General features: G+C 41.4%; 1 protein-coding gene across 2 annotated transcripts; it reads left to right on the top strand.

Annotated features, from left to right (window-relative positions):
• Positions 1-897: 897 nt before the first annotated feature.
• Positions 898-25426, top strand: cul2 (cullin 2). Of its 2 annotated transcripts, XM_054766082.1 has the most exons (21): positions 898-987; positions 8391-8529; positions 11366-11468; positions 11557-11651; positions 13705-13810; positions 13916-13998; positions 14079-14175; positions 14351-14461; positions 19539-19701; positions 19826-19950; positions 20705-20812; positions 20914-20973; positions 21377-21505; positions 21670-21756; positions 21842-21994; positions 22063-22140; positions 22217-22283; positions 23533-23735; positions 24204-24305; positions 24473-24589; positions 24734-25426. In XM_054766082.1, the coding sequence occupies exons 2-21, from the start codon at positions 8411-8413 to the stop codon at positions 24863-24865; spliced, it is 2238 nt and encodes a 745-aa protein (XP_054622057.1). In that variant the 5' UTR covers positions 898-987; positions 8391-8410; the 3' UTR covers positions 24866-25426. The 2 variants fall into 2 exon arrangements, with proteins under 2 accessions (XP_054622057.1, XP_054622058.1); XM_054766083.1 differs by lacking the exon at positions 14351-14461.
• Positions 25427-27027: the final 1601 nt, after the last annotated feature.

Below are 27027 nucleotides of genomic sequence, written 5' to 3'. Positions count from 1 at the left end.
ATATAATAATGGCTTAAATTTCATAGCTCTTTTCAAGGTACATAAAGCACTTCACAATGAAGTGAAGCCATTATTAATTCACACACTGGTGGTTGTAATCTACATCTGAATAAATGCCCTGCAGTAGTTTGACAGAGACATGGCTGCCAATTCAAGCCTACAGCCTCCTCCAAACATTCATACACCAGTGTGGGCAGCACTTGAGGCAAGGTGGGAGAAGTGACTTGCCCAGGCTTTTGGGGGCCACATAAAATGTGGTGAGCCAATTGTGACCCCCGGGCCTTGAGTTTGACACCTACAGTATACTGTAGTCTAGTGGTTGAAAGCGTGGGTTCAGTACCCAGGCAGTGACGGTGTGAATGGTTGCCTGTATCTATATGTGCCCTCTGATTGTCTGGCAACTATTTCATGGTTGCCATAGTCTGCTTTGCCCAAAGTCAGTCCTGCTTCCTGCAATAAGTTATAGAAAACAGCTTTTGTACACGTTTTTTATTGTCTCTGCAAAACATCAAACAAAAAACATCGAATTCTCTTCCAATTTTACACACAACTGCAGGAATCATTTTTGCACTAAGGAGCATATTTAAATTGATTAGCATCTAACGATTATTTGCAAGTTGCACATTGTGGTCACATCCGACTATCGAAACTTGATGCGACATACATTGGTTTTGTTTGTAACAAACTTGATACCTTTCAGTTTCCGTAGTATTGGGCAATACCATAAATAAAACTTCCACTAACGTCTTAACACAACGTGCATTTCATCTTTTGGTATATTTTACGTAAATATATCAGGCAATAGTGGTATTGTAAAAAAGGATTTAAATGTGCGAATTCCCTTAAAAGTAACAGTAATTTACGGAATTTCATGACACCCCCATATGCAAAACAATAGATCAATCCAAGAGGCAGGGAAGAGCAGCAGAGCCAGCAAGCCTGTTCCTGCGTAACCTGAGTTCTATAACAAGGATTTACTGTCCAGTGGTAGGTACAATTCACACATATGTCCTTTGACAAGTTTTGTGTAGCTTTAGCACCATGTTTTACCGAGCTGTCAGTGCTTAGACGCGGGACATCGCAAAAGAAGATGACCATTTGCTAGCGGTAGCAGAGCTGCCTGTAGCTTCCCGCTAGGCAACTAGCTGTTAGCGTGTGCCTTATAGTATACATGATCAGGGAGAAGTAGCATGCTAAGAGGAAGCTAGTTAGCGTGTCGCTAGCCATCCTATTTTGGGATTGACATTCCGGTAGCCGATAACTTTACAGTAATTTGGCTGCCCCGCCTTTCATTATTACAAGAAGTCTACCTACTAACGACACACGTCATGTCGTATTAACGTTAATAAACACCGGCAGTTATGAAGTGGGCAGTAGCAAGGGAAGCTGCATGGTGATTGTGCAGTGTTTTTCCACAGTATACGGTTTTAATCCAAGAGGAGAAATTCACTTATATTTACTGTACAGTACAGTACATTGCATGCATGGTGTCACACACACAAACCAGTTTATACACATGCAAGATAAGGAAGCGATATGTCGGGGCAGCTAAGACGCCCCTGAGCGATTTACTATAGTGCCTTGCTCAAAGACACTTTGACATCTCCACTCTGGCATCCCGTCAGTTATTGTTCCAGATTCCATATATATATATATTTTTTATCCCTGGATGGATTCAAACTTTTCTATAGTCCCTAAGACAGAGTATACAAAGGATTTAAAGGGTTCAAAGGCATTATTTCCATATGCATTCGCAAGTTAGTAATGTGATTAGTATGCATCACAATGCTTTATACAGCCTAATGTGACAATAAATATTACAATAATACACACTAAAAACTAAATACAAATGTTAAAGAGTGCAGAGTAGCTATGCATGTGTATTAGTATGAGCAGAGGCGATAATAAAGTCTGTTGTGGTCCGTGGCAAAACTTCACAGGGGGCCTAACACTTTGCACCATGCCACTGCTGTAGAAGTTAAACGTTTAACGGGTGGGGGTCAAGCAGTTGCCTGTGGGTTATGTGGGGTCTTTGGTTCATGTTGTGGCCCCTCTTTTGCTGACAAAGAGGGCTAATCCTGTGCTGATCTTGATCTTGTCGTTCTGTATGTGTATTGTAGTAGTACTGTACTGTGGTGCATTTACAGTAGAGTCTCTGTTTTGCCTTGTATGTATGTATGTATAGTACTTTATTAATCCCACAGCAGGGAAATTCACTTGTTACAGCAGCAAGCAAGATACGCAAGTAAAGAATACATAGCCTTCTTGATGAGCCGAGTGATGTGGTGACTCCAATAGTCTTCAGAAACCATAGGACCCAGTGTGCTTGTTGCAAAAGGGTTGACTCATTTTTAAATTATAAAGATGGGTGCAAGTAAATATAAAAAACGCAATGCATCATACTGCTCTTGCACTACAACTTCATGCATTGATATTGTTTCTGTAAGTCATCCCTATCCACTTAGCGGTTTGACACATCGCTTCCTCACTCTATCTCGTTTTTTTGCAAATTAATTAAATAATTAATTAATGATCGCTGTGTAGGCGTTGACTATGGCCTATGATTTGTGAAAAATATTTAATTATTATTAAATATGAATTACTATTATACAAGTCATATGTAGTATTCTGGTCACTAGAATACTGCATATGTTACTTTGATGAAACATTAACCTTATCACTGCATGTAGTCAGCCATGGCATATCCAACATGATAGAGTGAAAAAAACTCCTCCCATTCCATGGAAAAGTAGTAGTTTTGTCTTCTTACTTTGTCCTTTTTCCCTAGTCCCTTTTGAAACTCTTCCTTAAGTTTAGTAGGGGTGTAACGGTTCACGTGGATGTATTGAACCGTTACGGTTCTGCGTGTTCGGTTTGTTCCACTTGCGTTTCGGTTATATTTTATACTATTTTTCTCATAAAATTTATTACTAGAGTGATCTAAGGGCTTCACGCGGAACTAAAGTCCTGGGCGGGTTTCCGCACGGACGCCTCTGAGTGTCGGACACTACTGACTGAGGGGGAAAAACGCTAGTAGCTCGCAGGCATGACAAATGGCATCATGGCAAATGCAAGTGAGAAGCCTGACCTGGAAGACCCTCCCATCTCACTACGGTCTCCTGTTTGGAAACACTTTGGCTTCCCTGTTAAAATTATGGATGGACAAAGGCAAGTGGATAAATAAAGTTGCGTGTCAACATATTTCCACGGATATCGGGTATGCTGCAGCAAACACGTCTAACATGTTAGTGCACTGAAAGCGGCATCATCCGGCAGTGGATGTTACATCTACAAGAAAGAGAAGCAGCTTAGTGCAAACACCGATAACTTCATCATATAAACAACCTCGAGCAAGCAACTCTGACTGGGCCAAAGCAGTAACACATGGTATTGGAGTTTTTATAGCCACGAGATTAGGTCCATATTCAGTTGTTGAGAGCGCTGGCTTTAAGTACAGTCATGGAAAAAATGATTAGACCACATTCATTTTAATGCCTGATACAACTAAAGGTACCTTTGTTTGGACAAATATAACAATGACAACAAAAATACCTTATACGACTTAAATTGTTTGGCGGTACAATGCTATAGCTATTCATGTAAGAACTTAAGTGATTTTGGTTATTATCAAGAAAACCATGAAAGTTGCTAGATATCAGCTCTTAAATTAAACTCTTATGAGCTATATTAGTTATCGTTATATTTGTCCAACCAAATGTATCTTTAGTTGTACCAGGCATTAAAATGGACCTATAAACTGAAGGAAAAAAGGTGGTCTAATAATTTTTTCCATGACTGTATACGATTAAAGTTCTTGAGCCTCGCTACGAAATAGCATCACATCCTCACTTTAGCCAGAAAGTTATACTACCACTTTATGAAAAAGCTAAAAGTGATGTCATAAACGAGATATCACATGTGTCCGGTATTTCACTTAAGACAGATGGTTGGACTTCATGTGCAACAGAGAGTTATTTAACTGTAACTGTCCATTACATTTAGCCACAATGTTTAAACTATTGTTTAAATACACCAGTTCATTTTCTTATTATTTTTCTATTTAAAAAAGCTCAGAGTCTAATCTATTTGAAATATCACCCAAATGGGTCGATTTTGCATTTAAAAAAAAAATAAAAGCATTTTAAGACATTTTTTCTTCCTTTTTTGTACCGAAAATTAACCGAACCGAACACTTCGAGAAACTGAACCGAACTGAAATTACATTTTAGTGTACTGTTACACCCCTAAAGTTTAGAACAAATAAATTGGAGGTTAACAAGTTAGCTCGGTAGCTGTATGAATGGCAGCTGTTTCTTATGTCACTGCGGTGATCCCGCCTACCCTGTAGCCTGTGCATTAGGGTGGTAGAAACAAAGACTAATAGGAGTGTAAAGGTGACTATAGGGGGGTTATTTCAGGTCTACAGGGCTCTAATAATGGTAAAAAAACGTATTTAGAAAGGCTTTCTATGCGCTATGAAAATTCAATAGGACAAGCGGCATAGAAAATGAATGAATGAATATTGATTCTTTTTCTATGCCGCTTGTCCTCACTAGGGTTGCGAGTAGCTGCAAATATTCTGTTTATCGATATTGAATCCTACTTTGCGGAAATCACTTACCACGGTTGGGGTTGGAACCACTTAATAAACGAGGGATGACTACTTAATTTCTATGAAAATTTGGGCTGTTAATGTTGACATGTTAACTTCATCATTATCGCAAGAATGCGTGAAACGACAACAGCAACATAACTGCTGTCTAGTTACGCAGCATTAAAACACACAGAGGCTTCATGTTCAGTGCAAAGTAAGCTTAAAAAATAACAGCAACTTTTTTTCTTCTTTTTTTAGATTGTTGTCCACATGAAGAAAGATTTGCGCATGTACAAAAGCTTTATTGTCATTGTTGTGAAGACATCTAACGAAATTACTGCATCAGCTCTTTTAGACAAGAGTATAAAGTAGCATATGAAAACCGAAAATTATAAATATGGACAAAAAAGACAAGGAAAATGAACTGCTGTAGGTTGCAATACAAAAACAAAAAACACACACACACACACACACCCCACCCCCCCGCCCCCCGTCCTGTCCAGCCTTTGAGGTAGATAGAATTGTAGACCTAAATGCCCTCAAGTGCTCAACAGATTTACTCTGCCAGGTAGAAGTGTTCCCCTGTTATACAGAATTTATTTGACTTGGATGCATGTTATTATGCAAGTTTGGAGTGACCGGACCGGAGCAGAAGGGGACAGAGAAGAAGAGAAAAGAACACAGAGGGGGGTGTACGGGGATAAGAGGGGGAAAACAAAGACAGAGACAGGGACAACAGCAGAAACAACAATTGTGACAACAACAGAAACATGCAGGACTACATCAGCAAATGTCTATGATGACTATAGAGACCCTGATGGAAAAGACAAGATAATATCAATAACCACATTGACAATGCTGCATTGAAACAGTCACACATAATAGTAGAAATGTAATGATTAACTATGATAGAGATCACAATGACAGTACTGCATTGAAACAGTCACACATAATAGTAGTAATGAAATGATTAACTATAAGAGTGAACAGAATGACAATAACTGTAATGCACATCATTGTAAAAATAAATATAATCACACTGCTGAAATCACCGTCGCTGTAATAAAACCAACAACATAATAACACCCTGGTTAACTCAGTGAGTAATGTGGGGGAGTACGTATTCAAGATTCAAGAGTTTTATTGTCATATGCATAGTAAAACAGGCAGTTATACTATGCAATGAAATTCTTATTCTGTTCATTCTCCCAAGAAAAGAAAGAAAACACAAGAAAAGAATAAGAGCATAAGAAACATAAATATCAATAAATTAAGCAACAACAACAGAAGAGACATTAATACAGATAAATAATATAAATAAATAAATAAATAAATAAAGTGCTATGAGTGTGTGCGTGTGTTGCGTGCGGCGTGTGTGAGTGCTTCCTTGAGCAGTCTGATGGCCTGTGGGTAAAAGCTGTAAAAGCTGTTTGACAGCCTTGTGGTCCTGGACTTCAAACGTAGCGTCTGCCTGATGGTAGGAGTGTGAATAATGAGTGTTGTGGATGTGTGCTGTCCTTGATGAGATTGTGTGTTCTGCGTAGGACTTGAGATTTATAAATGTCTTGCAGTCTTGTATGTACTGTGAGTGTGCATATGTACATGTGTGCAGGTATCTCTGTAAAGTATGTGTGCAAGTCTTCATATACAGACCCTTTCCAAAATGCCACGTCGCATCGAGGCAGTGATTAAGGCAAAGGGATTCCCAACCAAGTATTGAAGATTGTCATATCGTTTTGAAAGTACCATATTTTGATTGATTTGATGTGATCCTAATTTCTTTCTTTTTTTTCCTGCAAAAACTGAGAAGTAAATGGTGATTTCTTCACAGTATTCTAATTTTTTGAATTCCTGTTTTCGTGGGTTTAATGAGCTGGAAGCCCAAATTATGTAAAAATAAACAAATAAATACTTGAAATCGTTTAAATTGTGGGCCCTGAATCTATAATCTATGAAAGTTTAACTTTTTGAATGGAATTATGGAAATTAAACAACTTTTTCATGACATTCTAATTTTTTGGAAAGGGTCTGTACATAAAGGTGCAAGAATGTATGAGCGTGTAATTGTCACTGAGATTGCATGAGAGGAGAGGGCCCCCCCTCCACCACCCAGAGAGCCCCGCCCCAAATAGCCCGGGTGAGCCCCCACCGCCAGAAAGCCGCCAAGCCCACAGGGGCAGGCAGCCCAAAGATCAGCGCCCCAAGAGCCAGCCCAGAGAGCCCTGCCCCCCGGGAAAACCAGCAAGGGGCCGCAGAGAGGTAATCCCAGCCAAAGACAGGGCGCCGGCGGGCCGGAGAACAGCCAATCCACGAGACCAGCGAGAGATCACACCCCACAAAAGGCAGACGAGCACCGGGGGCCACACCCAGACAGGCCCAGAGACGCCCCCGCAACCAGAAAGAAGCCCGCCTACGCCGGAAGCGCCCCTCCCCCACCACCGCCACCCCCAGTGAGCGGAGCCCGGCCCGCCCCAGGCCAGCACCCGCCCGACCCCCCACCCAGGACCACCCCACCCACCCCGTGGTGGCCCAGGCGGCAGAGATGTATCGCCCAGCACCTGACCCCACGGAGCAGACCCCTGTATGCGCCCTCCCCCCAAAATAAATAACTAAAATAAATAAATAAATAAAAGCGCCCACACATACGCACGGACACGCAAATTCACACACATAAACACACACACACGGACGCACATATACACACACACACGGACGCACATAGAGTATACACACACACACACGGACGACGCACATACAGTATACACACACACACACACACACACACACACACACACACAGTGGTCGACTGCCCGACACCCAGAAGCCTCTCTCCAGGACATCCTCTGTCGGCAACCCAGGGCGCAGCGGAGCCAGGGACCCCGGGGCCCCAGACACACAACCCAGAACCCGCGACGTGGAGAGTGCGGACCACCAGGAAGCAGGAAGACCCCAGGCCACCCCATCCCAACGGCAGGACGCCGCCAGCAAGGCAGACAGAAGAGATGGCAAGGAGGAAAGCGCGCAAATGAGCAAGCGGGCGGGCACACGGGCGAGCAGCCGAGCGAACCACCACACAGCCCCAGCCGACACCCGCGGGGCAGCAAACCCCAGAGAGGGAGTGGGAGTGTCGCACCCCAAGCCGCAGGGAGGCCAAGCACTAGCACCCCACCAGCCACCGGGAGCCAGACCGGCCACATGCCACCAGAGCAGACGGCGCACCACCCACGCACCGGAGCCCCGCCCCCGACAAGCCCGCGGACAGACAGGGGGAGGCAAAGACACAGACAACGGCCCAGCAGAGCACAAAGACCAGCGGTGACGGATGCCCGAGCGCCCGGCAGAGCACCACCCCCCCCCCCCCAGCAGACCCGGCCCCAGGGCGCACGCGCTCCCCCACCCCCACCCGTCACCCAGGCCCACAGTATCCGTGAGCAGGACCAACCTACCAGAGAGCCTGGCACCCCAGCAGCCACCACAGCGCAGCCACCACAGGCCCCCACGGCGGCATGCGGGCCACCCGTGGCACCGGCACCACCCCCTGGGACCGCCGAATCCGCCCCGAGAGTATAGATCTGCCCCGAGAGCATAGAGCAATGGTTGGTTTCAATAATATCAACAACCACTCATGTTGACGTCAGTCAGTTCAAGGGGCATCAAGGTAAACAGGTTCCACTGTAGTATTTTGAGGATTCCCATCATACTGATGGATAGTGCAAGCATGCAGAGCAGCGGATTATCAATGCATGCATAAATTCTCTCATTGTTATTTTATAATTATTTTATTTTTGTCTTTCAGGCCAAGAGAGAAGCTACACAATGTCCTTGAAGCCACGGGTGGTGGACTTTGACGAGACATGGAACAAGTTACTAACGACAATCAAGGCTGTTGTGATGCTCGACTATGTGGAGAGAGCCACATGGAATGACCGCTTCTCGTATCCTGTGCTAAATTTGTTCAGTGCTGTCTTGGTGGATGAATCTTGAGTTTTTAAACCTTTAAATTTAGACAAAACTAGATCATTAGTTGAGAAACACTGTGCAAAAAAAACGTAATTCACAGGGGTGTCACGAGACCTCGCAAGATTAAAATGTGACGATATTTCTTGTTTAGAGAAAAGCTGTCTCGCAGGAAGAGGATAGCCAAAAGTCTATCAGACTGTGAATTATGGCGTCACTACTGTGAGTGATGATATTCGTAATATGGAAGTGGCAGTGCACGAGGCAGGATTGGAACCACACATTACACCCAGCATTCCCACCGTCACACGCTCACGACGTGTGACTGTTTTATTTCCGTTGAAGTTGTACAGCTGCTGCGGTGTTTATGAGCGTCCGAGCAGAAGTTAGTAATTTCACATTTGATCAAAGTTACTTAAGATTTGTAAGATCAACACATGATGGCTGCATGTGACTAGTATCAAAGCATTTGATAGTAAGAGTCTAATTCGGACCTACTTCCTGGTACGGCACACTAAACATCATGGGAACTGTAGTTCTTGTTGTGTAAAACTAAAACTAATGTGCTGCAATCTGCAATCTATTTTACATTTGTCTTTACGAGGGCTGTCAAAAATAACGCGTTAATGGACGTAACAAATTTATTTAATTAATTACATTTTAAAAAATTGTGTAATTAACGCATGTACACCAGCGCAAGCTTGCCTCTTTTTTATGACGGAAGACAGAATCACAGTGGAGCATCCCTACACAGTCACACAGATGCTCTTTTAGAACTTCATTCTCACCTGAACACATTAACAGCAGTACAATTCCAACACCATAGACTGTATTTATCTTCAACTCACACACGTTTCTTGTCCGTTCATCCTGGTAACCACCTTCCTCATTCTCATTGCAAGAATGCGAGATGCATTCAGGGACAATCCGAACATCACAAAAACGACTTTATAATGCTTGTGTGTGTGTGTGTGTGTGTGTGTGTGTAAATAAACAAGAAGATAAAGAAAAACATGAAGTGGATATTCTTGTCAGTCAGTTTGTAACTTTTAATTTGGATGTACAATTTGCTACATCTAAGTTAATACACTGAGAACAAGTACATTTACCTTAAATTAGGTGATGTCTTTGAGGGCAACCACCCCATTGCTCATAATCCATCCGTCCATCTTCTATGCCGTTTATCCTCATTAGGGCCGCTGGTATGCTGGAGCCTATTCCTGCTGACTTCGGCCGAGAGTCAGGGTACACCCTAGACTGGTTGTCAGATTGCTCATAATAACACGGTTTGAAGTGTGATTCAAATGTTCGCTACTATTAAAGAGACTAGTGTTAGACAAATAGATTTTTAGACTTGCATGGTGTCTTTCAGCTTGATTGACATATTCAGTTCATTTGGAGCTGTTAACACATCCAAATATACACTCCTGATCAAAATCTTAAGACCATTTGAAAAATTGCTAGAATTAGCATTTTGCACATTTGGATCTTAATGAGGTTTTAAGTAGAGCTACAATATGCAAAAGCAAGAAGGGGGGGAGTGAGACAAAAAGCACTTTGAAAAAGTAATTTATTGAAAACAACAATTAAACTGAAATAGGTTGTTTATCAGCTGATCAAAGGTTTAAGACCATCTGTCTGGAACTGATGGCCATTTTTATAAACGTCCCTTGCCATCCATCCCCAAATGTTCTCTATGGGATTTAAATGAGGGGAACATGCAGGATGGTCCAAAAGAGTGATGTTATTCCCCCTGTTATTCCCCCTGAAGAAGTCCTTGGTCAAGCGAGCATTGTGAACTGCAGCGTTGTGCTGTTGAAAAACACAGCTGTTACCACACAGACGAGGGCCCTCGGTCATGAGAGATGTCCGCCGCAACATCTGCATGTCTTACTGCTCCCAACCTCAGCAGCAATGGCACGCTGCGAGAGGCCTTGCTTATGCAGCTCCACAGTCCCACGACGTTCAAAAAGAGAAAGCTTCTTAGCTTTAGCCATCAGGAGGGCATGACAGTGTGAATGCCTGACACAAAATGTACATTTTGAGCAGATTTTGGTTTTTATAGCCTGTGGTCTTATACTTTTGATCAGGTAATAAACAACCTATTTCAGTTTTTTTGTTTAAATTACAAGCTCCAAATTTTTTTTGTCTCACTCCCCGTTCTTGTTTTTGCATATTGTAGCTCTACATAAAACCCCATAAAGATCCAAATGTGCAAAATGCAAATTCTAGCCATTTTTCAACTGGTCATAAGATTTTGATCAGGAGTGTATATAATCCTGTCCTGTCAGTTATCATTCTCTTCATTAAATACAGTCGAAATGGGCATATTTCAGACATAGTTGCTAATGGTGATTAATCATGATTAATTTTAAAGCTGATTAATCTGATTAAAATATGTAATCATTTGACAGCCCTAGTCATTTCATAGCTACACATCAACATTAGTAGGATTAGTAGGAGCAGCTACAACTGCTTTCATTATTTTAACTAATAATTTATTGTTTTTGTTTGAAGTTGTGGAAAGAACTTTAACAGTTAAAAGCATCATGCTTACGTCATGCATGCAAAGTTTTAAAACATTTCAAAATGTACCTGCATTGTTTTGTGACTCGGTTAAATAAAAATGTCTGTTTGTCCTGTCCTATACTTTGTCATGTCGTTTTGTTCAAAGTAACGTAAAAATATTGTCTTGTCTCGTTGGCGTGAACCCAATATCAAACAGTCATGCTTTATATTTTCTTCCATCATTGTCCTACTTTTACTTCTTCATAAATTGCATAGATATATCAATTTCCTAAACTTTGACCCCAGTGATATTTATGCCCTGTGTGTCGCATACCCAGAGCCTTTAGGTGAGAGATTATACACCGAAACAAAGGTCTTTCTCGAGAACCATGTGCGGAATTTGTACAAGGTAAAACAGCTCCACATTTGCTCACATGATTGTGTTTTACTACATGCGTCTTTCCCTGACATTTGTCGTGCTTCTGCTTGCATTTTAGAAAGTCTTGGAGTCCGAGGAGAAGGTTTTAGTGATGTACCACAGATACTGGGATGAGTACAGCAAAGGGGCTGACTACATGGACTGTTTGTACAGGTAACACTTCTTCACTTTGATTTTATGTGTTCAAATAAGGCCCTGTCTACACGGAAACATTCCTGGAATTTTTATTTTGGTCACGGTGCCGGATTGGCCGCACGGTGGCCGAGTGTTTAACATGGGTACTTCAGTTTCCACATTCCGAAAAACATGCATGTTAGGTTAATTGGCAACTCTAAATTGTCCATAGGTATGAATTTGAGTGTGAATGGTTGAATCTATATATGTGCCCTGCAATTGGCTGGTGACCAGTCCAGTCTCGCCCAAAGTCAGCTGGGATGGGCTCCAGACCCTCGCGACCCTAATGAAGATAAGCGACATAGAAAATGTATGACTGGATTGTGCCGGATTAGTAAATATTTGCATCCAGACAGGAACGGATCAATGGGTAAAAAGGATGTAATACACAAGGCACACCTACATGTGGTGCTGTACACAGACACACAGATGGAACCACATGACACACCAAACTATCGAAGAAGAAATAACATGTGCATAAGTCCGTCGTCCTGCGCTTCCAAGGCTCATCTCGACTTCTGAGAAAGTGGAATTACTTCTACTTGCGAGTCATTTTGGAGAAAAAGACAAAACATGAGAATGTCGACTGTGGTGATTCATGTCAGTCGAAGTATTTTTACATATGTTGCCTTGTCGTCAAAGCTCACTTCTGGTCACGTAATGTCGTCGTTTTCGTGAACTGTCTGGAAGCAGTTTTAAAAAAATAACATTTCAAGGCACCCAGAACACCATTTCCGTGTGGATGAAACTGAAACGATAAAATATTTTCCGGTTTTGATCTGAAAACGTTTCCGTGTGGATGGTCCCTAAGTGAATCATGTAGCATTTATTATGATGTAATATTGAATATAATATTTCTAATCAGCATAGAATTGATCGTAGTCAAATTATGTCTTGTTGGTCAGCTAGTTGGCTGTCTTACTACCGCCCGCGTCTGGTGTGAGGTATACGATACTTGGTAGACAATGACATTAGCTTTCAACACAACAGGGGTGGGTAAAATTAGTGTTAGGTGTTAAAAGTCACACCCTGTTCCCGACATTGCAGATTTAGCATGTTTGCATGTTCTCCACGTCCTTGCATTATGTTTCTCTGGGTGCTCTCCGGGTCTTCCCTCCACCTTACAAAAACATACACGCTTGTAGGGCTGGGAATCTCAGGGTACCTCACAATATGATACAATGAGCAATAACACAATAACTATAATATGTCAAGAGGGTGAAACAAACAAACAAAACAATCATAGGTCATATTTTGCAGCATAATTTAACCAGAGTACAAACAGCAACAATCCACATTTCTCTTACTGCGAGCTTGGTGACAAACGAGGTGGCTGTGCATGTTTGTCTTGCCGCCCCTTCTGACATACTGCAAAGTGTGAGTCCACACTTTTGATTTCAACTATGCTGGTGCATCTTTCAATTTGATTTCATCGCCTGAGTCCACCGTCGCGTTTGTTTGGTTTTTCTTCTTCTGTGACTTCTGCCCAATTTTCTGCCACCCCCGCCAGGAGTACCTCTTGGTTAACATGTGGAGGAACGGTGGAAGAAGTTTTTATCGGCTATAATTAAAAAGCTATTTTTTTATGAGACACGGCAAGAGCGTATCAGAAAGCTGGTGAGCGAAAGCTCAATATATCGACACTTCGTCACACTCCTACATGCTACCAACGGCACCCTCCCATTATTTATGATTTTGTATGTTCAACTAATAAAGTTAATTTAAATGTTAGTACTGTCTTTGAAATAGGTTAAATATATTTGGAAAGAAAGTCATAACTGAATCAAAATTGATAATGCACATTTTTTGGCTGGAGAAGCACCTCCTATGTACAAAGACAGGACATAAACCTATGTAAACTTACAGTATCTATGCCAAGAACAGCATGGTGCATCATGAGAAATCAACTGGCTGTCAACACCAACAGATGAGATGGTTCAGGACAGCCCAAATTAGGAGCTACAGTATATAAAGAAGTGGAAGTTTTAATGCTGCAACTACATGGTGTTTCTCGTAACTCTGCCCTCTCTAGGTATCTCAACACTCAATTCATCAAGAAGAACAAACTTACAGAGGCAGACCTACAGTACGGCTACGGAGGAGTGGACATGAACGAGCCCCTCATGGAGATTGGAGAGGTATTAATTGATAACTGAACGCATACAACTGCATATTATTTGAGGTCAAGTTTGATTTGGGTTTTGCTCCTATGATTATTTTTTTTTCTTAATTGGTCCATACAGTTGGCACTCGACATGTGGAGGAAGCTAATGATTGAGCCTCTTCAAGCCATTCTCATCAGAATGTTGCTGAATGAAATAAAAAAGTATGGTTCTCACGCGAACTCAACCAGCGGACATATTAACTAATCGTTCATAACAAATTCTAATTATTTTCCCCCTACAGTGACCGCTGTGGCGAGAATCCCAACCAGAAAGTCATTCATGGGGTCATCAACTCTTTTGTTCACGTGGAGCAGTACAAGAAGAAGTTTCCACTTAAGGTAGGAATGTGAGGATGAAAGTGTGAAATTATGTCACGTGCTGCAAATTCAACCTTTGTACGTGTTGACACTGTTTGTGTGTGTGGTATTCAATCATGCCTCTGGTTGTTATTGTGATTGTTCTGCGTTTGTGGACACTCGCAGGCCTGTGAATGAGTCTGTTCTCGTGTTGCAGTTTTATCAGGAAATCTTCGAAGGGGAGTTTGTAATTAAAACAGGAGAGTACTACAAACAGGAAGCCTCAAATTTACTCCAAGAATCCAACTGCTCACAGTACATGGAGAAGGTAGGCCGCACTTGCATTTTAACAAGAGAATACTGCGTCAGCTTCTGTTTGAGAAACTGTAACCCTCTTTAGCCTTGTCATTTTTTTACTGTTGTGTTTGTGGTGCGCGAAAGTCAAAGAATCCAAAAGTCATGGGCTTTGCTGCTTGTCAGACGCTGTGGTGTATTTATAGTGACAATCAACAACGGGGTCTGTGTGTGAGAGAATTTTCAATTAATGATGACATAAGAGTTTTAACGAGCGTACAGTCAAACCTGTCTATAGCGGCTGCTGAAAGGAAACGGCAAAAGTGGCCACTATAGACAGGTGGCCACTATATACAGGTTGGCGGCCATTTTGAATTTGTGCGCGCACATATTAACATGTTCACAAAAATTAAAAATGTAGTGTTTAAAAATAATTTTAAAAATTAAATCAAAGAAAGGTAATAAAATTCTAAAAATATAAGTAGCAGAGAAATGTTTTTAAAAATTACTTTCCATCTTTGATTTTTTTTAAAACACGATTTTAAAAGCAAGAAATAAAAATTTTAGTGAACGAGCCTGAGGAATGGGATCTAACAGGATATGCGTGAAGCAGTCATGAATGGGTGTGTACGTGAACATTAGAGTGCGGAGAAGTTGCGAAGATCGTAGTAAACTAACAATACAGTGGTATGAAAAAGTACAGTCAAACTTGTATAGATAGATTGTATAGATAGGCCACTTTTGCAGACTCCCTCTAGTGGCCGCTATAGACAGGTGGCTTCTATAGACAGGTTGGCGTCCAGTTTGAATGTTGACCAGTCGAGGAGAAAAAAAGAAAAAAATAATAATAATAATAATGTTGACCAGTAGAGGGCACTGTGGGACTGCGGATAAAAGTTGTACAGCACTACTAGGCTTGTTATTATCCACGACCCACAGAACAAAGCTGTGCAAGTAATGTCTTACGCTTATTTTTAATATTTTATTTTTTATACGGCAGAGTGTTGTTACGGCTTTAGTTCGTCAGGAAGTGACGGGAAGTGACGGTGGGCGTCCCGAGCAGGAGAGCTAGGCCCAGTGCTAGCTGTGAGTTTTGAGAGAGTTGGGAAGTGTGTTTATGTTGGCGTGGATGTAAAGTCCTGCAGTGTTCTCCGCTGTTAATAAAGCAATTAAAGTGCATCGGCGACGTGAGTCTCTCCTTCCCCACAACAAGGGGCATTACAGTATTGACCAGTGCACATTGTCTCACACCCGGAAATAAACGGTGTCACTTGTTACAGGCATCGCCTGGACAGCTATGTAGTGGGGCTTGTTTAACCTTTGCCTTGTGGATAAGCAGGAAGGAGAGACGATGCTGAGAGATGTGTGTGTTCTGAACTGCTCTGTGGTGGCCGCGTTCAATAAATAAAGTTGGCAGAAGCAACAGGAGAAGTTTCCTTCTTTGCTTCGGGGGTGAATAACACTGACAAGTTAACAGACTAGTAGTGAACGGAAAAGAAGACGGCTTTTTTTTGTGTCAAATACAGAAGATGAGGACTTTGATGGGTTTGTGGATGAGGATTGATAAAAAATAACGTGAGTACATTCTAAAATACTTCAATTAAGTACGACCGAACTCAGTTTTGCTCCCGCTGCCGCATGCATGCTAGCGTATGTTTTTTTTTTTTATTGTAGCGTCGCTGGGAGCACGTCCTGTTCCCAGCCTACTTTGCGGTAATGTTTTGGTGCAAATGCTCTTAAAGTTACATGTTTGACCAGGAAATAGCAAGCTCAAAAGAAGACGGCTTTTTTATGTGGAACAACTGACAGTTTGTGTGGATCTTGTGAATGATTGTGACTGAGTTAGGACTCAGTAATTAAAGTCTACACACGACGGCTTCATTGATTGAAAAACGAAACTTTTTCGTGCATGAAGCTTCTACTTGAGTTGGTAATTTGGCCGCTATATGCGGTCAGATATTGACCAAGGGAGACAAAATGGGTGGCCGCTGGCCACGTTAGACAGGGTGACTGCTGTACACAGGGACTATAACATGTAAATTTGCTGTGGGGGGATTTTTCAGTGGCCGTTCTATAAAGGTGGCCGCTAAGACAGGTTTGACTGTATCTGAACCTTTTGGAATTCCTCACATTTCTGCATAAAATCATCAAATGTGATCTGATCTTTGTCAAAATCACACAGATGAAAAAACAGTGTCTGCTTTAACTAAAACCACCCAAACATTTATAGGTTTTTATATTTTAATGAGGATAGCATGCAAACAATGACAGAAGGGGGAGGATTAAGTAACTGAACTATCGCATTTAATAGTTTGTGCCTGCGCCCTTCGGCAGCAATAACTTCAACAAGACGCTTCCTGTAGCTGCAGATAAGTCTGGCACATCGATCAGGACTAATCTTGGCCCCTTCTTTTCTAAAAAACTGCTGTAGTTCAGTCAGATTCCTGGGATGTCTGGCATGAATTGCTGTCTTGAGGTCATGCCACAGCATCTCAATGGGGTTCAAGTCTGGACTTTGACTTGGCCACTCCAGAACGTGTATTTTGTTCTTCTGAAACCATTCTGAAGTTGATTTACTTCTGTGTTTTGGATCATTGTCTTGTTGCAGCATCCATCCTCTTTTTAGCTTCAACTGTCTGACAGACAGCCTCAGGTTTTCCTGCAAAACATCCTGATAAACTTTTTAATTCATTTTTCCATTAATGATTGCAAGTTGTTCAGGCCCTGAGGCAGCAAAACAACCCCAAACCATGATGCACCCTCCACCATGCTTCACGGTGGGATGAGGTGTTGATGTTGGTGAGCGGTTCCATTTTTCCATCCAAACATGACGTTGTGTGTTCCTCCCAAACAATTCAACTTTGGTTTCATCAGTCCACAAAATATTTTGCCAAAACTTCTGTGGAGTGTCCAGGTGCCTTTTTGCGAACATTAAACGAGCAACAATGTTTTTTTTTAGACAGCAGTGGCTTCCTCCTTGGAGTCCTCCCATGAACACCATTCTTGGCCATTGTTTTACATATAGTTGATGTGTGCACAGAGATATTGGACTGTGCCAGTGTTTTCTGTAAGTCTTTAGCAGACACTCTAGGGTTCTTTTTTTAGGATTCTGCGCTGAACTCTTAGTGTCATCTTTGGTGGACGGCCACTCCTTGGAAGAGAAGCAACAGTGCCAAACTCTCTCCATTTGTAGACAACTTCTCTGACTGTCGATTGATGAACATCCAGACTTTTAGAGATGGTTTTGTATCCTTTCCCAGCTTTATACAAATCAACAATTCTTGATCGTAGGTCTTCAGACAGCTCTTTTGAGCGAGCCATGGTGCACATCAGACAATGCTTCTCATCAAGACAATTCGTACCAGGTGTGTGTTTTATAGTGGGCAGGGCAGCTTTAAACCACTCATCAGTGATTGGGCACACACCTGACTTGAATTGTTTGGTAAAAATTGGTTTCAATTGCTCTTTAAGTCTCCTTAGGCAGAGGGTTTGGTTTCTTATTCCTCCCCCTTCTGTCATTGTTTGCATGCTATCCTCATTAAAATATGAAAACCTATAAATGTTTGGGTGGTTTTAGTTAAAGCAGACACAGTTTTTTCATCTGTGTGATTTTGACAAAGATCAGATCACATTTGATGCTAATTTTATGCAGAAATGTGAGAAATTCCAAAAGGTTCAGATACCTTGTCATACCACTGTACCATCTGTTAGGGAACGGCGAGTGCCGTGGTTTGGATCCCAAGATGCGGTAATCGACGTGTGGTTGGAAGATGTTTATTCCATACCAGAAAAAGATGAAAAGTACAACACAGGTGCAAAAGTACAACAGAGGGTAATTACAACAAAAGGTGACCCGGACGACACACGGAAAAAGGAGCAAAGAACAAAAAGAGCTACCAGAAGAGTAGACTAAGACTAACACAAAACACTGCTGAAAACCAAGCAGGAACGATAGCAAAGGTTGCTTACGCTGCCGGAGTAAGCCAGGCAGGGAAAAAAAGAATAGCAAGAAAGGTTCACTACGAATAGTAGATGGTGGGTAACTGCTGGACTAGGAGAGCCTGAGTCGAGGAGCGAATAGCAACGATCTGGCAGCAGGTGAAGGAGCGCTTGCGTTTGCTCTCCATGGTGGTGTGTAGGGTGTACTGCAACAAAGAGCACAGTATCACAGCACACCACACCATTGCTCCTTTCTTATTGAATGGGCTTCTTAATCTCTAATTAGTCTGCAATTAAGTGAAATTTTAGATGTTTTAGCCAGGTGTTTTGGCCATTTTAGAATCTATTCACGGCGGCATTGCAAAGTGGGAAGATTACCGTTTTGGCCGTCATTGAATCTTTTCAGGGCGGCATTGCAAAGTAAGAAGACAGGTTTTTTATGTGGAACAACTGACAGTTTGTGTGGATCTTGTGAATGATTGTGACTGAGGTAGGACTCAGTAATTAAAGTCTACACACGACGGCGTCATTGCTTTAAAAACGAAACTTTTTTGTGCATGAAGCTTCTGCTTCAGTCGGTATTTTGGCCGCTATATGCGGTCAGATATTGACCAAGGGATACAAAATGGGTGGCCGCTGGCCGCGCTAGACAGGTGACCGCCATACATAGGGTCTACAACACGCAAATTTTCTGCGGGGTATTTGTCAGTGGCCCCTATAGGCAGGTGGCCGTTATAGACAGGTGGCTGCTAAGACAGGTTTGACTGTATTAGCTTAACTGTCAACGAGCTAGGCTGGGCTGAGCCGCTCTCTCATTCGTTCATTCAGTCCTTTATAGGCTTTTCGCTCCTGCACGGAGCATCATGAAAGCTTTGCCAGATGTTAATACGTATTGTTTGCTGAGGATAGTGAAGGTTGACGTTTAATGTAACAGTAAAGGAGAAGCCGCGGGCCCACAAGCACAGTACAAGGCACTGTTGTTTAAACTGGCTCTTGCATAGATGTTTGTCTGCATTGCTTTATTATTGCCAGGATGCTTTTTACCTTGTCGTTGCTCCTGGTTTACACTGTAATACATGAAAGAAAGTTGAGGAAAAACAATGAGGGCACTTTTCAGAGGACAGACATCTCTCTACCAGGGACATAAACTTGACTTGACTCCCTTCATCCAGGTTTTGGGGCGGTTGAAAGATGAAGAGATGCGATGTCGGAAGTACTTGCACCCTAGCTCCTATGCCAAAGTCATCAATGAATGCCAGCAGAGAATGGTGGCTGACCATCTGCAGTTCCTCCATGGAGAGTGCCAGAACATTATTCGACAAGAGAAAAGAGACGGTCTGCTTTTGTTGTTTCATATGTAGTCTTTTCATGATGCACACTGTATTATTTTGCAAAGCACACACCTGAATACAGTTGTTCAAATTATGGAGAAAATAACTCAATGTGTGTTTCTCCCCAGACATGGCCAACATGTACACACTGTTGCGAGCTGTCTCCAACGGTTTGCCTCACATGATCCAGGAGCTGCAGATCCATATCCACAACGAGGGCATCCGAGGCACCAGTAATCTCTCTCTGGAAAACGTTAGTATTTCAACACTACCTACGGTATATTGGATGAGCATCTGCATGTGGTGTGTAGCGCCCCATGGTTTTCCATGATGGAGAAATTGAAAATAAACTCAGAGAAATATCTCTCTCGGCAAACACATGACTACTGACGTTGTTATAGTTATTATAGTATAGTAAGTTATTATTTCTACGTTATTTGTAGATAGAATTATTCCATGTAGATATACTTTCTTCATAACAATGGTCTGCATTGGTGTAACCTGTTCCAGGAGCTGTTTGATAGACCACAATGTTGATGAGACTAAATCAACAGCGCCTCTGCTGACTGCAGCAAAGTAGTGTACTCCATTTTGCCGCAATTGCTTCAGTCTCAATCAATCAATCAGTGATGTTAGTAAAAATTCTTAATTGCCTATTTTGACCCATGGTGTAAATGTGCTTCAAATCCAAAATCAGAATTTAAAATAAAATGGAAGCTGTTTTTTTTTTTTTTCTTGTCTTGTTTTCTTTTTTTTATGTATGAAAAAATCTAATTGGAAAGAGTGGTCAAATATGGCTAGCAAAGGCTACCAAAAAATACTGAATATAATTCAATGTATTTATTTAGTACATTTTACCCTGAAAATATTAGGCCCTTTTTCAAAGTAGTTACATTGTTTATGAAAAAAGTCTTGAAATTATTTATTGGATTGTTTTAATGGCAGTATGCTCACTTTCTATATCCACTGTAGGTAAAACCTACTTTTTTGTTTTTGCACTCTTCTAGATGCCGACGTTATTTGTGGAGTCAGTTCTTGAGGTTCACAGTAAATTTGTTCAGCTCATTAACACAGTTCTGAATGGAGACCAGCACTTCATGAGTGCACTCGATAAGGTAACACACTTCACCTCGGCTCCTGGTACAAGTTGTGCAAGTCATACAAATAAGTACTCAAGTGCTTGGTTAGATTTTTTTTGTATTCACTTTTTTCAAAGGCCTTGACGTCTGTAGTGAACTTCAGGGAGCCCAAGTCCATCTGTAAAGCCCCAGAACTGGTCAGTGCACGCTCACACACAAATGATCAGAAGTGTGCACACAGAAAAATGGAGGATGCAGGGGGGCACATTGATAGTTTTTGTACATTTTAAGAAGGTTAAAACCAATCGAATGTAGATCAATATACTGTATGCTTATAATAGAAGCATAACTGTATACTGTATATGATATATAATACAGTACATTCACGTCTTAGCTTCGTGTTATTGATGACAAAGAAAATTCATGTTGTATCTCATGAGTAATGAATTAATTGTATTTTTAGAATATGACCAATAAACCAATAAAAAACAAGCGGGTTGGGAATGGCCCCCAGGCTGCACTTGGGACACCTCTGTTGCATATCATGTTTTGTAGTCGGTGCATTGACCGGGTCACTCCTCTCCTGGTATCTCTGTGCAGCTGGCGAAATACTGTGACAATCTACTGAAAAAGTCTGCAAAGGGAATGACGGAGAATGAGGTGGAGGACAAGCTGACCAGCTTCATTACAGTGTTTAAGTACATTGATGACAAAGACATCTTTCAAAAGGTAAAAAAATGAAACTTAGAATGGAGTGTTTACCATTTTTCTACTCTCTTCCCACACCATTTTTATATTGACTTGAATAAGCTCAAAGTTGTGAGAAAAACAGAGTTGTGTGTCTATTTTTATCATCTTCAAAAGTTGAAGTGTTGTTCTGGTCTCATTTCCAGTTTTATGCCAGAATGCTAGCCAAGCGATTAATACATGGGTTATCTTTGTCAATGGACTCAGAAGAAGCCATGATCAACAAACTCAAGGTAAATCTTGCTTCTTCCTCTGAATATCCTGTTGTACTTACTCATCAATGAGGCACAAACCTTGGTTCCTCCTGAATCCCCACAGCAAGCGTGTGGCTATGAATTCACAAGCAAACTCCACAGAATGTACACAGACATGAGCGTAAGTGCTGACCTCAACAACAAGTTCAACAATTTCATCAAGACACAGGAGACCGTAGTGGACCTGGGTATCAGCTTCCAGATATACGTATTACAGGTGACAAGGGAGACTTTTGTTTACTATATTGAACTACCACAATGAATAAACACACTGTGGCTTTACAGGCGGGTGCATGGCCACTCACACACGTCCCCTCGTCCACATTCGCCATCCCACAAGAGCTGGAGAAGAGTGTGCAGATGGTGAGTGGGGTTAATTTAGCAAATACCTAAAGGAGGATTGCTGTTTGGTAACCATTGTTTTCACTTTTGCTTACAGTTCGAGTTGTTTTATAATCAGCATTTCAGTGGGAGGAAGTTGACCTGGCTGCACAACCTTTGTACAGGTAACTAAATGCATGCACAATTTGTGGGAAACTATTTGAGCACGCTCAGTGTGCAGTGAGGTTTTTTAATGTAAAATATCGTCACCCTATTAAAATAATGGCCTAAGTCATATTTTCAAGCTTTTGGGAAAACCGACTCAGAGGTGTCAGAGAAGGATAGCTTGTACTGACTGGACCTTGTCATCAGCGCTAAATTGAAGAGCCGGCAAATCATGTACAGTTGGGTCTCCTGTTTTTTTGTCTGGGCTGACACTTGAGAAGTAATATCCACTGAGTTTCATGATTTTAACATGTTTGACCAATCAATCAATCAAGAATGTTGACTTAGGCCAAAAATAAAACAGCCTAAGTCACCCTCTTGACATAGGCCATTGTCCTATAGGACAGTGGTCCCCAACCTTTTTTGACCCACGGACCGGCTTGTGTTCCCACACATCTCCCACGAACGAGGGGGTGTCCGCACATTATAGCGATCTAATTTATCTTATTTATGATGTATTGTGTAAAACTAAGACATGAATAACATCAAATTAAAACCACAAAATGAATGCCGACCCACCATCTAGCCAAGTTTTTCCAGAGAGATTATTACATGGCTGTTTAACGTGTGTGGTAAAAGAAAGTGCGCTAGCATGAATTAACTTCAGACAAATGTGCACATTAGCACTCAATAAGTCATCCAAACTTACCTTTATGCATTCCCACATTTCACACCAAATATGAGGTGAAAGAAAAATGCTAAAAATACAGTAGTAGTCTATCTGTGCGGCATGAGATAAAGTTAGCACACGCACAATGGACATGTGTCAAGTGAGACAGATGTAACAGAGAGAATCCAGACACTTTTTAAAATAAAACATAAAAAAAAATGAAATAATGGAAATTATTTTTTCTTTCTCTGCGGCCCGGTACCAAATGACCCACGGCCCGGTACTGGGCCGGGGGTTGGGGACCACTGCTATAAGACATAAAGAGCATGACCTTTTCAACTAAGGAAGTTGGAGATTTTACCAGAGATGGCCAGCATTATCAAGAGATGATTTAGGCCTAAAAGTAATTTTCGTAAACGCTGTACCAGACAATCTAACGTCTTCTGCTTCACTGTGATGTCCGTTTGATGACCTCATCAGAACATACAATATATGATCCTTTTTTTTTACAGCCCAAATGAAAACGAGTCATCACTGTCATTAGATTCAATGAGTATGTGCCATTTATCTATTTGTTGCCCCCAACCCCTCTCTAAAAGGCGAAGTAAAGATGAACTACTTGTCCAAGCCCTACGTCCCCATTGTGAGCACCTATCAGATGGCCGTGCTCCTCACCTTCAACAACAGCCAGACAGTGACGTACAAGGAGCTCCAGGACGGTACCCAGATGAATGAGAAGGAACTGCAGAAGACTGTCAAGTCCCTGTTGGATGTGAAGATGCTCAACCACAACTCAGAAAAGGTCAGAGGTCATATATGACCCATATGAATAGGATTTTCGAAATTCAAACTGTAATCAGCCATATATGAAGAGTACTCAAAAATACGGTTTTGGCTTAGACCTTGACGAACAAACAGTTGGCAGACAGTCCTTTTTTACAAAGTGATATCACCATCTACTGGTTTGGCATGCATGTTACAGCGTGTACTGTAATTTTTACGTGTCTGTTTGATCAGGATTGTCATAGTTCTCATCTCTGTGCAGCACTTTTCAAAAAAGCCATAGGAAAAGTTTGTTTATGTTTAAATGTAGACATTTCTTTTGACTATAACATCCATTGTCTTTATGGTATCGTTCTTATCTGTTTGGTCAAAGTGAGAGAATGACTTTGAACCGTGTGACTCCCTTCATAATGCTGCAATTAGTACCTTTCAGATGTTTGCAAGCATCCATGCGTCCTTTCATCCATCTTGTTCCCTCTGCCTACAGGAGGAGATTGAACCCGAATCCATATTTTCACTAAATATGACTTTCATCAGTAAAAGGACAAAGTTCAAGATCACAACGTCGATGCAGAAGGACACCCCACAGGTCAGACACTCCCCTAGGGGTGGACTTACACTAGGCCAACCGTACCATGCTTGGCACGGTACCAATGGCCTAGTGTGAGTACGCTCCATACCCGTTACTATCTGCTGTAACCACTGCATTGTAAGCCGTGTACCTTTTTTAAGATCTCATGTCTTTTTTCTGTGTAGGAAATGGAGCAGACTCGGAGTGCTGTAGACGAAGATCGCAAAATGTATTTACAAGCTGCTATAGTGAGGATCATGAAGGCCCGCAAGGTGCTCCGACACAACGCCCTCATACAGGAGGTGGGTGGTTTGTTTTAATAGCTTGTGTATTTGATCCAAATCCAAATATTAATATGCATTTAATGACTGTAGTTGTATCACATACAATTACAGCAACATCTTTTACATATAGTCTGTAAAATAAGACTAACTGTCCTTGTGTAGGTCATCAATCAGTCCAAAGCCAGGTTCAACCCCAGTATCAGTATGATCAAGAAGTGCATCGAGGTCCTCATCGACAAGCAGTACATTGAGCGAAGTCAGACCTCGGCAGATGAGTACAGCTACGTCGCTTAGAGGCTGAGATGGAAAGCCACCACACCTGTGTGACTACTGTCAGATGCAGGTTTTAAAAAGACGAAATAAACAATAACAAAATAGACTCACGCATCCATTTTTTTTGGTTTGGGACAGTCACTGTCTGCAGTCCTGCGTGGCTACTAAAGCAGGATCGGATAGCTAAATGACAGCTTACCCACACCCCCTACACCCCATACTGTCTAATTTTAAGCTGTTTACAACATCACCAGTGCCACGCGCATGACGTGCGTCAAACGACTCAGAGAATGCCTATACTGTATAGTTATTTGTGAGGAAAGCGCTCTGAGTTGACTGGAAATAAAAATATGTTGGGGCATCATCACACTGATGGCTACACATTTTAAAAACAGGCTTTCCTTTCTCACATTTGCAGTTTGTGCGTGTGTGTGTGTGTGTGTGTGTGTGTATGTGTGTTTTTTATGTTCTGGTTAGGAAAAATATTGTAATAAAACTGGTTTACTGACTATTGTATCACTTTCAGATGTAAAAAAATGACAAACATGATCTTGCTGCTTGTCAAATAAATAAATGAAATCACTTGAGACTTTTATTTGCCGTCTTAATGGATCTGTTGAGTTTTTTCACATATTCCACAAACAGTAAATAAACTCGCCTTGCTGTGGTTTGCCTCAACATAACTCTTAAAACTGCACCAGGTCCTTGCACTCTGTTGTACTGCAATCGTATTGCATTCTTATGATACCGCCCCTTTTGTGCTTCTCATCAATCTATATTTAAATATACTCCTGTAGGTTGTAATTTAATACTAATAATTTTTATCCATAAAAATATGAAATCAATTAACTTCGAAATTCTGTACCCAGCGTACTTTTCTACCAATTTGCATCTTATCTATTGAAGTTTTTCAACTATAACCTCTTCATTTTCAAAATCCTTGTGGACTCGATATTGACGATGTGTTCACTTTTTCCTTACTGACCTTGTGCTTTTATCTTTTCTATTTTAGTCTACATTTTTTTCTTAATGGTCCTGTGATTCTTACACATCGCTCTTTTTTTTTTTACCATTTGGTTAGGGGTTGGAGGTTTCCAACAATGTATCGTATATGATCGTAGACCTTCCGGTTGGCGAGTTATTACAGTTTGAAGAAAAACAATAATAGACATAGCTAGTCTATTCCCGAAGTATCCACAGGCAGACGATAGACAATTTTCAGCCAGACCGCCCATTGAGTAAGTGAAGACTGCTTATAGATGACGTGACGTCACACCGCCAATGCAGTAGGAGGCGCAAAGCACCTGTTACGTTGAATGACACCCGCCATAAAACAAAAAGAAGTACTTTGTACGTCACCGATGCTTCGTTTTTTAAATTGCGAACCGCGGTGGTACAGAACGTTACATACAGAGTTACATGTAAATGAAAATTGCAGTCTTACAGAACAATATGATGGAAACATGTACGAAAAGAAAAAATACAACTATAAAGATGTGCGAAGGTGATTGTATTAAGGCTCTCTAAATTTTAACAGTTTGGTTTTATTTAAAATATTTTCTTTGGTGTAACCCCTGGCTATGTTCTCTGTTTTCTCTGTTATTTGTATACTTCCAATGTGTACTTGTTTGTTTTAAATGGAGATTTAAAAGACGTTAATCTATTTTCGAAGTAGCCACAGGAGGGCGATAAGGGGTCAGAACATCTTGTCCGTCACAGGCCACCATAGGGTCGCCTTCTGGTTACGTCACTCCCTACCTGGCTACACAGTTCGAAGCGTGCTAGAGAGATCTGTTGACGTCCACGGTGAGACAGCGCGAAACGGTTAGTGTAAGACGTTAATGTCATGTTTGACCATAAAAAAACAACAACACTGAAACAAAACCATATGCTTTGGGTAAGACAATACGTTGTTTGCAATCTCAAACATACCGGTATGCATGTTCAGTAATATTATTTTCCAGAACATATCATATGAATGAATCCTTTTACGTGAGTCATTCAGCAGCAACAAAATAAATAAATGGTTGTTTATCCAAATGAAGGGTCATGCCGGGTCAATTGTATGCACCTGGCTTGCTAACTGCACAAGCATCATGGAAACACTGAGATTCTCCCATTCCTTCAAGTAACGCAACCTTCGTCCTTAAAGACGTTATATCATGATATAACAAAAACGTACG

The sequence above is a fragment of the Dunckerocampus dactyliophorus genome, chromosome 21 (assembly GCF_027744805.1).
Source record: "Dunckerocampus dactyliophorus isolate RoL2022-P2 chromosome 21, RoL_Ddac_1.1, whole genome shotgun sequence".
NCBI lineage: Eukaryota > Metazoa > Chordata > Actinopteri > Syngnathiformes > Syngnathidae > Dunckerocampus > Dunckerocampus dactyliophorus.
Note: the sequence above shows the minus strand (reverse complement) of the source record. Positions and strands in the feature narration are given on the sequence as shown.

Excerpts from the sequence above, each read along its gene's own strand:
- cul2 (XM_054766082.1), top strand. The coding sequence starts at position 8,411 with ATGTCCTTGAAGCCACGGGTGGTGGACTTTGACGAGACATGGAACAAG. Across the intron at positions 11,469-11,556 it reads ATGTGCGGAATTTGTACAAG|AAAGTCTTGGAGTCCGAGGA; the intron begins GTAAAACAGCTC and ends CTTGCATTTTAG. Across the intron at positions 21,757-21,841 it reads CCATGATCAACAAACTCAAG|CAAGCGTGTGGCTATGAATT; the intron begins GTAAATCTTGCT and ends GAATCCCCACAG.